Here is a 12,819-nt window from a genome sequence, read left to right on the forward strand (position 1 = left end):
TATTTTTTTTAACCTCATTCCCGATAACCCGGCATTTTCACAAACTCGGCCACCCTTCGGTCCACATTAGGCCGAGTTTTCGAGGTTCTACTGTAGTAAATTTGTATACCTTTTCGTGAAGAATTGTGGGGAAAAGATAAAAGTAAGTTTAGTTTTATTCGTATACGTCAACGCGACATGGCAAAAGCGAAATAGGGAATGCAGAGTGGTGTTTCTATGAGTAAGTGGCTCTTGTTCGGATGATACAATCGTGAAGTAAACCCGGGACACTTTACGTGGCTAACCCATTGACAACGCGCTAATCCACGATACGAGTTTTGAAATTAACTCTATTTCAAACTCTATAACGTAATTATAAGTAAACGAGATGTTTTCGTAAAATACATATAATTTAACACGTAAATAAATGGCAGTTTTCTATAAAAAGTTCTCTTGGAAGGCATTTTCTTGGCAGAAGGCGTTTCCTTAGCTCATGTCTTCAATCTAACTCAATGACAATATCCCAGGGAAATGATGCTTCCTTGCATACTTTAACAGAGAAACTGGGAACTATTTAAGATGTTCACGAATGATTTCTTTAAGAAAACAATAGTTTTAACAATAAATAGAATTACAATCTGCAAAACAATTCATTGATACAAAACCCACACACAAGTATCCATTGATTAACAATATTATATAATTCCTCGATGCTATCGTGTATTCGCGTTAATCAAATACAGTGATACTTCGATACTCCACCGAACAATAAACACCCTTTAGAACAAAATTTCGTTTAATATATGTATTTCTTAATTCTGAATATATTGTTTCATTCGGTACAATAACACAATCACCATACCAAAACACTCAATTTGCTTTTTACACGTGTTTTTATAATCAAATCTTAATTTCATTGTAATAGTAAATAACAATATTTCCTTTCTTTTAGAGAAAACTGCTTTACTTTCCTGGTATATTCCAGAATTTTACACTTTTGGAATAAGGGGACCTTGAAACATCGACAATTGCAAAATCATTCGGGTTTTCTTTTCTGTATGTTACTGTGTAGGTTCGACACGATTTTGCTCACCCTCTTTGAAGCTTAATAACTATTGTTCTTTTTATCGTAAACTTCTGAAACCTCGCAAGAAAGTTTCTATATTAGGGGCATTGATGCGAATACATTTTGGTGAGTGAAGTTCGAGCGTATGGAAAGATAATAAAAATTAAACTTAATGATGATTTTACTGGTTATTACCATTTACAATTTTTATAAAATAATAGTTTATAATTTATAATACAGTAGACCCCTATAACACGGGTTCATATAATATGGATTCGTATAACACGGCAAAAAAAACTGCGATCGTGTTGGTATAAACACGCTAAAAGAAAATCGTATAATACGGTAAAACGTCATCGCCGACTCGTGTCGCCACAGGATTGGTCGAATCTAGACCAATAGCAAATAGTGAACAAATCGTTGAGTTTAAACGAGCAGCGGACCTACTAAAACCATTTATTATTTAACGGCCATAGAAAAAATATTTATATTAATGATGTTTCCAAAGTTCAGCGAATTTTTCGCAGAAAAATAACCTATTAGGAAACACGCGCACGCTGTTCGATGAGCCACTCTGCGACGAAAACAAACTTAAGCATTGGCGTCGTCGAACGGTTCACACTCGGTAAGTAATCCTACAATTTTTTGTTTATAGCATAGTTTATATGGATTATTCCCCAAAAAATTATATGTGTTTTGGAAATGTTGAGTCGAATTAGTCTGGAATCGATTAATTTAATGGAAGAAAATTTTTCAAATAGCCGTAGTCCCTAAACTGCACACGTGCAGGGCTGTGATTGGCTCATATATTTAAGTGACTCGTAAAACACTAATTTATATAAAACGGAACGTACGTACCACCGTGTTATAGAGGGCCTACTGTAGTTCGTTTTTTAAATAGTTAAAAATATGAAAAAATTTATAATAAAATATGATAATGTATACGAGAAGTTAAGCAACTCGTTATTGGATTTTTTTAATAGGCCTGCCACTGTTATCAGATTGATTATATGACATGACCTAACATTGGTGGTTGCTCTCGGGTTCACGCTCTCGACAAACTGATTGCTGACGTGCAGTTTTCCGGGATTTCTTCACTTAACACCTAAATTTGGTCAGTTTTCTATAAAAACTCTTTCTGTGAGGCATTTTCTTAGCAAATCGTCTGCATATTGTCTTACCTGAACTCATCAATTCAGCCTAAATCGATGTAATCAACCCGAACCTGCTTTATGTGGCATTAGTAAAAAAAATTTAATAAACAATAAAATCATATTAAAATTTATTCGAATATAATTAAATTTTCTTGATACCAAATTTTTCTTATGATTTTCCATCATAGTTTCATTATTTAATATTAATCTGTTCTCTTAATGTTTGACGAAACGGATAATAATGAATTAATGTATATAATATGGCAACTAAACACATAGACAATGGGCCAGGTTGAATAAAAAGTAGTAAATGCTCAAAAGTAATTAGTAAAAGTACTTACTGTAAGTAAAAGCTTCGAAGTAAAAGTACTTACTTTTTTGTGTGTGAATGAAAGTTTACTTTTACTTATTAGTAAATGCTTACACTTTTAAGTAAATACAGGCAACACTTACTACTATTAACACTATCAAAATCGCGTCGCCATGTGAAGAATGAAGCCAACAGATCTTTGCGAATGTTTTAAAAAATATATAGAATGTTATTAAACAAGTCACAGGTTCCCGCTATTAAAAGAAGAAAAGAAATCGCCCTTCAACAAATGATTAAAGAACTGAAGATACATTGAAATGAATAAGAAACAACTGATGAAAAAGCTGAACAACATGAAAACCGATTTAAAAAAGAAAATAGATCTGAAACAGTCTGGGAATAACCCGATTGTACTAAAAGAATGGGAAAAGTTGATTTTTGATTTGCTGGATGGAGAGGCGAACCCGACTGTAAATTGTATTGCGTATAAGTAAACAATAAAGTTATGAATTTGTCGTGATTTAGCATAACAAATCATCTGTCAATAAAGGCGTTTTTGCTGTGTTACTTTCGACTAGCAAATAATAATTATTTTTTTAAATTATACGTACACAGTCTGTAGGCTTATCGCCAAGCCCCAGCAGTCAAAACCTAAGCGAATTTGATAGTGAGAAAAATCCTGGATCAGAATTGTATCTTAAAAATATCATCATTTTAATTTTGTAGGAAACGGCACCTCCCCTTGTATCATTTTTAGAACCAAGAAAGTAGTTGGCGATCCCGTTTTCGTCATCAAATCGATATAATTTCCTGAAATCGGCAGTTAACGTATTGTTTCTGGGTCTATACTGCTTACTTTTTATTGACAACATTGTTGGATACAACAAAGCCATTTTCTCTATGTTGACAATCGAAAATATATAAATATGAAACCTTTTACATGTGTTTTAAAGGTAGCTGTAGAGCTAACTTCAATGTTTTGAAGCATTTACTTAAAAAAAAAAAAGCTTTTACTTATTTTTATTCACAGATTTATAAGCATTTACTAGTCTTATAATCGAAGTGAATAAAACCAAGCTTTTACTACCTTTTACTAACTTTAATTCATCAAACTTATAGTAAACACTAGAAAAATTGTAGTAAAAGTATTTACTACTTTTTATTTAACCGGCTCAATCCGTCAGTGGTATATCTATATACAGCACTTTCTACGTGGACAATACTTACGTTTCTCATCGAGTGATTTCTTTATTAAAACCATAAATAGAATTATAAATTGAAAAATAATTCGTTGTTATAGAATCAGTAAGCGGTTAAGTAAGAAACTGCGATTTTCAAAAGACTGAATTTCAAAATACGGCCAAACTTCGAATCGCTATCAAAAATTTGCTGTTTTATGTCATGATAAATTTGCATTTTCAGACGATTGAAATATTCAATATCTGTCACAAATAGAATTCAATACAACAGGTGAAAAACTAAAATCTAGAATTAGCCGAATGTACTTCTATACATACAAAAATAATCAACAAAAGCTGAAATAAATGAAGGAGTTATGCCAAGTGTTGATTATTACGCTGCATTGCGGTTTTTAAAAACAAATATAAAGACACAACACGGTTTCGAAATATGGAATTTACAATTCTTTATTATTTATTTTGATATAATGTATAATTTTATGCTTATTTATCGAATTATATCAAATTTTATATCTATATGAGATGAAATCTTAAAGATTTATTACACTTACTGTCATAGTAATTATTTATATTGATTTTCGAATAGAATATACAAGGCTACTGTGTAGATCAAAAGACATTCAACTCAGTGAAGACTCAAGTGTGCAGCATTACTAATAACTTCATTAGAAATGTATCTGTTATTTGCCTTGTTTACGGTGTCTTTTGCCAGATACGGTAACATTTTTCTTCTTTGTAATTTAACATTTATGTTTAAAATTTTACATTCAAAACATTGCGACATTTTTACAATTTTCTAGTCGACCTTCCATCCAAGACTTTACAAAATCCTCATCTTTTCCAAGGAGACATTATCGGAATTCGAAACAGAAATGTAAGTTTGTTTTTTTCAACGTTTAGTTAGTTAAATTAATTTATATTTAAATTTAGGTGAGAAATGCCATAGCGGATCTTTCACTTCGCTGGGAAAGAGGAATAGTGTATTATACTATCCACCCATCTTTAGGTTATTTTACTTAAACATATTTCGAACTTGAAATCAATACTATTATTAATTTTATTTATTTTTTATAATAGAAAGTATTACCCATTTAATCACAGAATCAATGAATCACATAAATAATGCAACAGGAGGATGCATCACTTTTAAACAAAGACAAAATGAACCAGATTATATCTTATTCATTAAGGGAGACAGGTAAAATTTTCTCTACTAATTAAAATTTTTATTTATTTTATAATATTCTTACACTTAATTTAGTTGTTCCTCTTATGTTGGTCGAGTTAAAGGTGAACAATATATAATTCTCAAAAAGAGATGTGAATACGTAGGTACTATTGTGCATGAAATTGTTCACGCGCTAGGCTTCTATCACGAACAGAATCGACCTGATAGAGACAATTACCTCATTATACATTGGGAGAACATTAAAGAAGGTAAGTTATCATTAATTGATATTGTCGTTTAGTTTGTAAAAATAATACAAATTTCTATATTGTTAGGAGAGGAAGTGAATTTTGAACGTCTTTCACCAGACAAAATTACTATTTATAACGATTTTGATTACGAATCTATCATGCTTTATGGAAATTACGTATTTTCTAAGGATGGGAAGTCGATGACCATAGAAGCTAAATCTGGAGTAGAGTTGCTACATCCGTATATAAAGGGTGGTTTATCTCCAAGTGATGTTTACAGAATTAAAAAGTTGTACGAATGTGAATAAATCACAAATATATTAAATTGTCGTGCCATAATTTGTTATGAAATAANAAATGTATCTCTTATTTGCTTTGTTTACGGTGTCTTTTGCCAGATACGGTAACATTTTTTTTCTTTATAATTTAACATTTATGTTTAAAATTTTACATTCAAAACAATGCGATATTTTTACAATTTTCTAGTTGACCTTCCATCTAAGGCTTTACAAAATCCTCACCTTTTCCAAGGAGACATTATTGGAATTCGAAACAGAAATGTAAGTTTGTTTTTTTTTCAACGCTTAATTAATTAAATTAATTTACATTTAAATTTAGGTGAGAAATGCCATAACGGATCTTTCGCTTCGCTGGGAAAGAGGAATAGTGTATTATACTATCCACCCATCTTTAGGTTACTTAAACATATTTCGAACTTGACAACAATAAATAATTTTATTCATTTAATTTAATATTTTTATAATAGAAAATATAACTGATTTAATCACAGAAGCAATGAATCACGTAAATAATGCAACAGGAGGATGCATCACTTTCAAACAAAGACAATATGAACCAGATTATATCTTATTTATTAAAGGAGACGGGTAAATTTTTCACTACCGATTAAAATATGTTTTATTTATTTTATAATATTCTTACACTTAATTCAGATGTGCCTCTCGTGTTGGTCGCGTTAAATCTGAACAATATATATTTCTCGGAAAGGGATGTGAATACGTAGGTACTATTGTGCATGAAATTTGTCACGCGCTCGGATTCTATCACGAACAGAATCGATCTGATAGAGACAATTATCTCATTATACATNAAACTTCGAATCGCTATCAAAATTTGCTGTTTTATGTCATGATAAATTTGCATTTTCAGACGATTGAAATATTCAATATCTGTCACAAATAGAATTCAATACAACAGGTGAAAAACTAAAATCTAGAATTAGCCGAATGTACTTCTATACATACAAAAATAATCAACAAAAGCTGAAATAAATGAAGGAGTTATGCCAAGTGTTGATTATTACGCTGCATTGCGGTTTTTAAAAACAAATATAAAGACACAACACGGTTTCGAAATATGGAATTTACAATTCTTTATTATTTATTTTGATATAATGTATAATTTTATGCTTATTTATCGAATTATATCAAATTTTATATCTATATGAGATGAAATCTTAAAGATTTATTACACTTACTGTCATAGTAATTATTTATATTGATTTTCGAATAGAATATACAAGGCTACTGTGTAGATCAAAAGACATTCAACTCAGTGAAGACTCAAGTGTGCAGCATTACTAATAACTTCATTAGAAATGTATCTGTTATTTGCCTTGTTTACGGTGTCTTTTGCCAGATACGGTAACATTTTTCTTCTTTGTAATTTAACATTTATGTTTAAAATTTTACATTCAAAACATTGCGACATTTTTACAATTTTCTAGTCGACCTTCCATCCAAGACTTTACAAAATCCTCATCTTTTCCAAGGAGACATTATCGGAATTCGAAACAGAAATGTAAGTTTGTTTTTTTCAACGTTTAGTTAGTTAAATTAATTTATATTTAAATTTAGGTGAGAAATGCCATAGCGGATCTTTCACTTCGCTGGGAAAGAGGAATAGTGTATTATACTATCCACCCATCTTTAGGTTATTTTACTTAAACATATTTCGAACTTGAAATCAATACTATTATTAATTTTATTTATTTTTTATAATAGAAAGTATTACCCATTTAATCACAGAATCAATGAATCACATAAATAATGCAACAGGAGGATGCATCACTTTTAAACAAAGACAAAATGAACCAGATTATATCTTATTCATTAAGGGAGACAGGTAAAATTTTCTCTACTAATTAAAATTTTTATTTATTTTATAATATTCTTACACTTAATTTAGTTGTTCCTCTTATGTTGGTCGAGTTAAAGGTGAACAATATATAATTCTCAAAAAGAGATGTGAATACGTAGGTACTATTGTGCATGAAATTGTTCACGCGCTAGGCTTCTATCACGAACAGAATCGACCTGATAGAGACAATTACCTCATTATACATTGGGAGAACATTAAAGAAGGTAAGTTATCATTAATTGATATTGTCGTTTAGTTTGTAAAAATAATACAAATTTCTATATTGTTAGGAGAGGAAGTGAATTTTGAACGTCTTTCACCAGACAAAATTACTATTTATAACGATTTTGATTACGAATCTATCATGCTTTATGGAAATTACGTATTTTCTAAGGATGGGAAGTCGATGACCATAGAAGCTAAATCTGGAGTAGAGTTGCTACATCCGTATATAAAGGGTGGTTTATCTCCAAGTGATGTTTACAGAATTAAAAAGTTGTACGAATGTGAATAAATCACAAATATATTAAATTGTCGTGCCATAATTTGTTATGAAATAATTATAGTAACTAAAATTTGAAGAAAATAAATTATTGTAATAATGTTTATGTATATCTTGATTATTTTTCTACTGTAGAATCCGTTTTAACACGTCATATGACCCTCTAGGAAAATATCGATTTAACTAGTGATAAGAGATATATGGCAGCATTATTTTTGGTATTTTTAAATTTATTATATTTATTTAAAAATTATGTTTGAATATTCATATACATATGTAATTCATACGTATATACGTTTCTTATTAAACATTATCTCAACCCGAGGAGAAATACAGGCTTTGGCGCTGTCGAAAAGTAGTAAATCACGTAACCAACTTAGTGCTACTAATCTATCTAGCAGTATAATGTGGTGTTACAGTAAATATTCTAGAAAAATTACTTATACAAAAATATATCGTATCATATTTTGCATTTCGCTTAAACTTCTCACACTAATATAGAGTGAAATTTTACTTTTACACTCCACATGTTTCGGCGAATTATGGATATTTTCTATCTGTTATTGTGGCTTGTCTTACCACATAATTCCATCCGTTTGACAGTTTACCGTCATTAATAATCGAATGTTTTGACTAAGTTTGTAACATAAGTGCAAACATAGAAATGACTGTTGAATTAGACTAATATTTGATCGATCTTATCTATCGGAGTATCACGAGAAACAGGATGTGTGGGGGTATATCCCACTTCTGAATTACTGTATAATTAAGTTAACAGGCTAATTAGCTCTAATTAACCTCTCCAGATTGTCACATGCAATCAATTTTAGATAATATTTGTTATAGAAATAATAAAACAAAAAGAAACAACAGAAGAAAAGAAGTAGTATAGTCATTTGATTGCAGTTGCGGACAAAGAAAAACATATATAGGAGAAACAAAAAGAAAATTAAACATTCGTTTAAAGGTACACATTAGAGCCATCAAAGGAAATTACGCAAATACGGCAGTAGTTGAATACTGCAATGAAAAAGGGTGTAAAATAGATTTAAATACGGTTGAAACAGAGAAATAATTTAAAAAGACAACTACATGAACATGTTTACATAAAAAGACAAAACAATAAAATCAAAAATAACTTAGGAAGAGAAATCCACTAATTATGGAACAGTATTATCGACTTGAAGAGTGACAGGTGGAGGAATTTATAAAGGGAATGGTCTTAACGATAAGGTAAATACAAACATCGGCAAGAGAAGGATATGTTCGTTTAGGAAAATGTTTAAACCACCTATTTTAATTGATTTATATAAATTTCGATGTAATTAACCACAAAAAATTTGTCATTTTAATTTGTAATATTATCCAGAAAAACTTTTAGAATAATGTCGTGATTTTATAAAAATCTTATTTTAGCACCTCCTTGGTACTAAAATAAACCTGCTGAGGAGGGAACTTAAGGTCCGAAACACAAATATTATGTGTACAGGTATATTACCAGGTGAACAATAAAAATTGTTTTTTCTCATTAAGTTTTCCTTAATTCGATAAAACCGAACACCAGTACAATAAATCCTAATAATAACAGTTTTAGTAGACTTTTATACACGGTGGTTTTTTTATCTTGAGACAATGAAATAACTTAATTGAATCTCATTATTTTGGAAAATTGTATAGACAAAAGTTGTAGGGTTTCGAAGGGCCAATCAATTGATGACCTTGGATGTGACCTTGACCTTGGTTGTGACCTTGACCTTGGCCTTCAATGTCGTTTGAGGGTCAAGTCTGTTTTTCAATGAGAACACATATTTTTAACCCCCGCAATAGAAAGAGCAAGAAATTTCACAACTGAATATATCTTTGACCTTATGGTCTAGATCAGGGGTCGCCAAACGTTTTTAACCATCGACCCCCAACCACTTTCCAAAGCCTCACTTGACCCCACCGTAAAGTTTTATTACAAGTGTATGTGTATGAGGAAATAAAAAAAAAAGTTGTGACCCCTTAGCCGCATCGACCTCCCAATGATGTTGCATCGACCCCTGGGGGTCGATATCGACCACTTTGGCGACTCCTGGTCTAGATCAAAGGTGAAGATTATTTTAAGGTTTAAATTATAAGCTTTTCCTAATAGGAAGCCATACTTTTTTATTACTGGAATAGGCAGGGAGGTAAAAGTTACATTTACGTGGAAAGAGTGGAAAATTTCACAATCAGCCATGACCCTGAGTACCCCAAATTTGACCTCTGAAGGTCATCTTAAACGTAATAATTTTAAGCGTAGCTCAACAAATGCATCGAAGTGGAAGGGCATCATTTTAAACATTTGTTATAAAATTTTCCCCAAAACCAATATCTCAAGCAATGGTGAGAAGTAAAGTGACTCACCGAAAACAAGCACTGCGATAGTGAGCGGCAAGGGGACTTACTGAAAATAAGCATCTCAAAGGGAGCAGAAATCTACTACATTCACATCGTTACTCCTGGGTAGTGCTAATAGTAGTGAATGCTTTTAAAAGTCAAAGAAATAAGGTCATAAAAAAATATAAGTTTTACCTCCCTGTCTATTCCAGTAATAAAAAGGTATGGTTTCCCATTAGAAAAAGCTTATAATTTAAACCTTAAAATAATCTTGACCTTTGACCTAGACCATAAAGTCAAAGATATAACCATTTGTAAAATTTCCCGCTCTTTCCATTGCCGGGGTCAAAAATATGCGCTCCCATTGAAAAAAACAGACTTTACCCTCAAATGACCTCGAAGATCAAGGTCACATCCAAGATCACCAATTGATTGGCCCTTCAAAACCTCACAACTTTCGTCTATATTTTTTCCCAAAATAATGAAATCCAATTAAGTTATTTCATTGTCTCAAGATAAAAAAACACCCTGTATAATAAAAAACACTACAATATCTTAGCACTTTGAAAAATTTTAAATATTCCGTAAATCAGTATATATCTGTTACTGTAAATGCTCGAACTATGGTAAATCCTAAGATCTTCCAGTAAAACCTAAGATTTACCAAATCTTTGCGGTAAAAGTCCTAAATGTTCTGTGATCATCGTTAATTTCGAACTTTTATCAGCATTTACTCGGTATATTTTAGGTTTTACCTCAGAGACATGGTAAATGTTGAAAAAATAATTCCCGCTTCCCTCACCCCACCGCGCCGCTGCCTTCGCTCGCCGCATTCCATCGTTTGACACGTTAGAACACGCACGTTAATTCTAATCTTGTTTGAGATTTCTGTCTAAAAGCTGCAAAGAACATGAAAATGAAACAAGCTGTTCATTACAGGCATATAAAGCGTTACGAAATTTCGACTATAGGCGGCAAAGAAAAACTAATTGCGCCTATGAAGGAGGAGGATGGAGAAATAAGGTATTACATTTGTTACGAGAACTTATTCGACATTCTCGAAGAAACGCATGTTGCTGTTGGCCACGGTGGAAATACACGGATGCTTAAGGAACGTAACCGCAAGTATAAAAATGTAACAGTTGAGGCTACTATGACATGTTTGAAGCTATGTCAACTTTGCCAAAAGAAACAGAAGACTTTGAAAAAGGGCATTGTCGTCAGACCTATACTTCACAGTGAAATGAACTCACGCTGTCAGGTTGATCTAGTACATCTACAAACTACCCCAGATGGAAATTATAAATTTATTTTAGTTTACCAAGACCATCTTATCAAATATGTGATCCTTCGTGCGCTTCAAACTATACGCGCCGTAGAAGTTGCACACCATCTTTTGGATATTTTCATTACTTTTGGAGCGCCGAGCATCCTTTATTCCGATAATGGTCGAGAATTCTTTAACCAAGTTATTGACAGTTTGTGCTCCATGTGGCCGGATGTAAAAATCGTACATAGAATGGCAAGACATAGCCAAAGTGAAGGATCAGTGGAGCGTGCTAATCAAGACATAGAAAATATGTTGAGCACGTGGATGGAAACCAATCAGTTATCAAAGTGGTCAAAGGGTTTAAGATTCATCCAGGCGATGAAAAATAGAGAATATCACGAGGGAATCAAATGTTCTCCCTATGGAGCAATGTTTGGCTGTCCAATGAAAATAAGCCTTGCAACTTCAGCAATTCCTAGTGATGTGATTAGAGTTATAAAATCTGAAGAAGATTTAGAGAAGTTATTGCATTCGCGTGACAATACGGAACAAAATAATGACGTCGAAAATGCAATCGAACAGGACAAGGAAGAAAGCATTGTTAAAAATGAGTCAGAAGGGGATATAGACAATAGCACTGTCAACGATAAAACACAAGAAGATGAAATGATTATTACTGAGAAGATGAAGGCGAAGCAAAGAACCGATGATTCCAATGTAAAGATTCAGAGAGATACCGATTCAGAGACAGAAAACACGATTGAGTCTCAGGAAGTTCTTGTAACAATAGAGCCAATACCAAAAAAGTTCGAATCTGTAGTGACAATAAGAAACAACGCAAAATTGAGTTTGGAGAAACGAGCTGAGAAAAAGAAAGCCACGTCTGTTGATAAATATCCAAGTGTGAAAATTGGCCAAAATGTAAGACTGAAAGTGCCCGAAATTGGCAAAACTAAAACCGACCCGAAAAGCGTTATTGCAGTTGTAATAGATGTAAAGGACAACGAGTTTTACCAACTAGGTATCAAAATTGGAGTGCTAAAGCAGCTTTATACACAAAATTAATTTACCTCATGTCTTGAAGACTTTATGAAGATAGAAGAAGTTGTTAAAGATAAAGAAGTGAGTCTTTGAGAAGTTGTCGCAAAATTGTCTTTGACCGTCAGGACAAGGTTTCAAGAAATGCAACTGCCTTAAAAAATGCGTAACAAAGAAGTGCACTTGCAAGTCATCAGGATTACTTTGTAATTCTAAATGCCATGATAGCTCTCCATGTTGTAACAAGTAAAATCCTTTTTTTTACTTTTATTAAATGACAATGAATACCAAATGATTAGAAAAAATACTGTGATTACTGATTAGCTTAGCCAACGTAAATCTACTATCTGCACAGCTTTAG

At 32.0% G+C, this 12,819-nt stretch overlaps 1 protein-coding gene across 1 annotated transcript; it reads left to right on the top strand.

Annotated features, from left to right (window-relative positions):
• The first annotated feature begins 4,790 nt into the window (after positions 1-4,790).
• LOC111630546 (astacin-like metalloprotease toxin 1) lies at positions 4,791-7,891 on the top strand. The gene is made up of 8 exons (XM_023374656.1): positions 4,791-4,906; positions 4,970-5,145; positions 5,212-5,427; positions 5,614-5,687; positions 5,746-5,821; positions 7,152-7,272; positions 7,336-7,511; positions 7,578-7,891. The coding sequence occupies exons 1-8, from the start codon at positions 4,815-4,817 to the stop codon at positions 7,799-7,801; spliced, it is 1,155 nt and encodes a 384-aa protein (XP_023230424.1). The 5' UTR covers positions 4,791-4,814; the 3' UTR covers positions 7,802-7,891.
• The last annotated feature ends 4,928 nt before the right edge of the window (positions 7,892-12,819 follow it).

This window comes from Centruroides sculpturatus, unplaced genomic scaffold (assembly GCF_000671375.1).
Source record: "Centruroides sculpturatus isolate CEXI.00-Female unplaced genomic scaffold, Cexi_2.0 scaffold587, whole genome shotgun sequence".
Lineage (NCBI taxonomy): Eukaryota > Metazoa > Arthropoda > Arachnida > Scorpiones > Buthidae > Centruroides > Centruroides sculpturatus.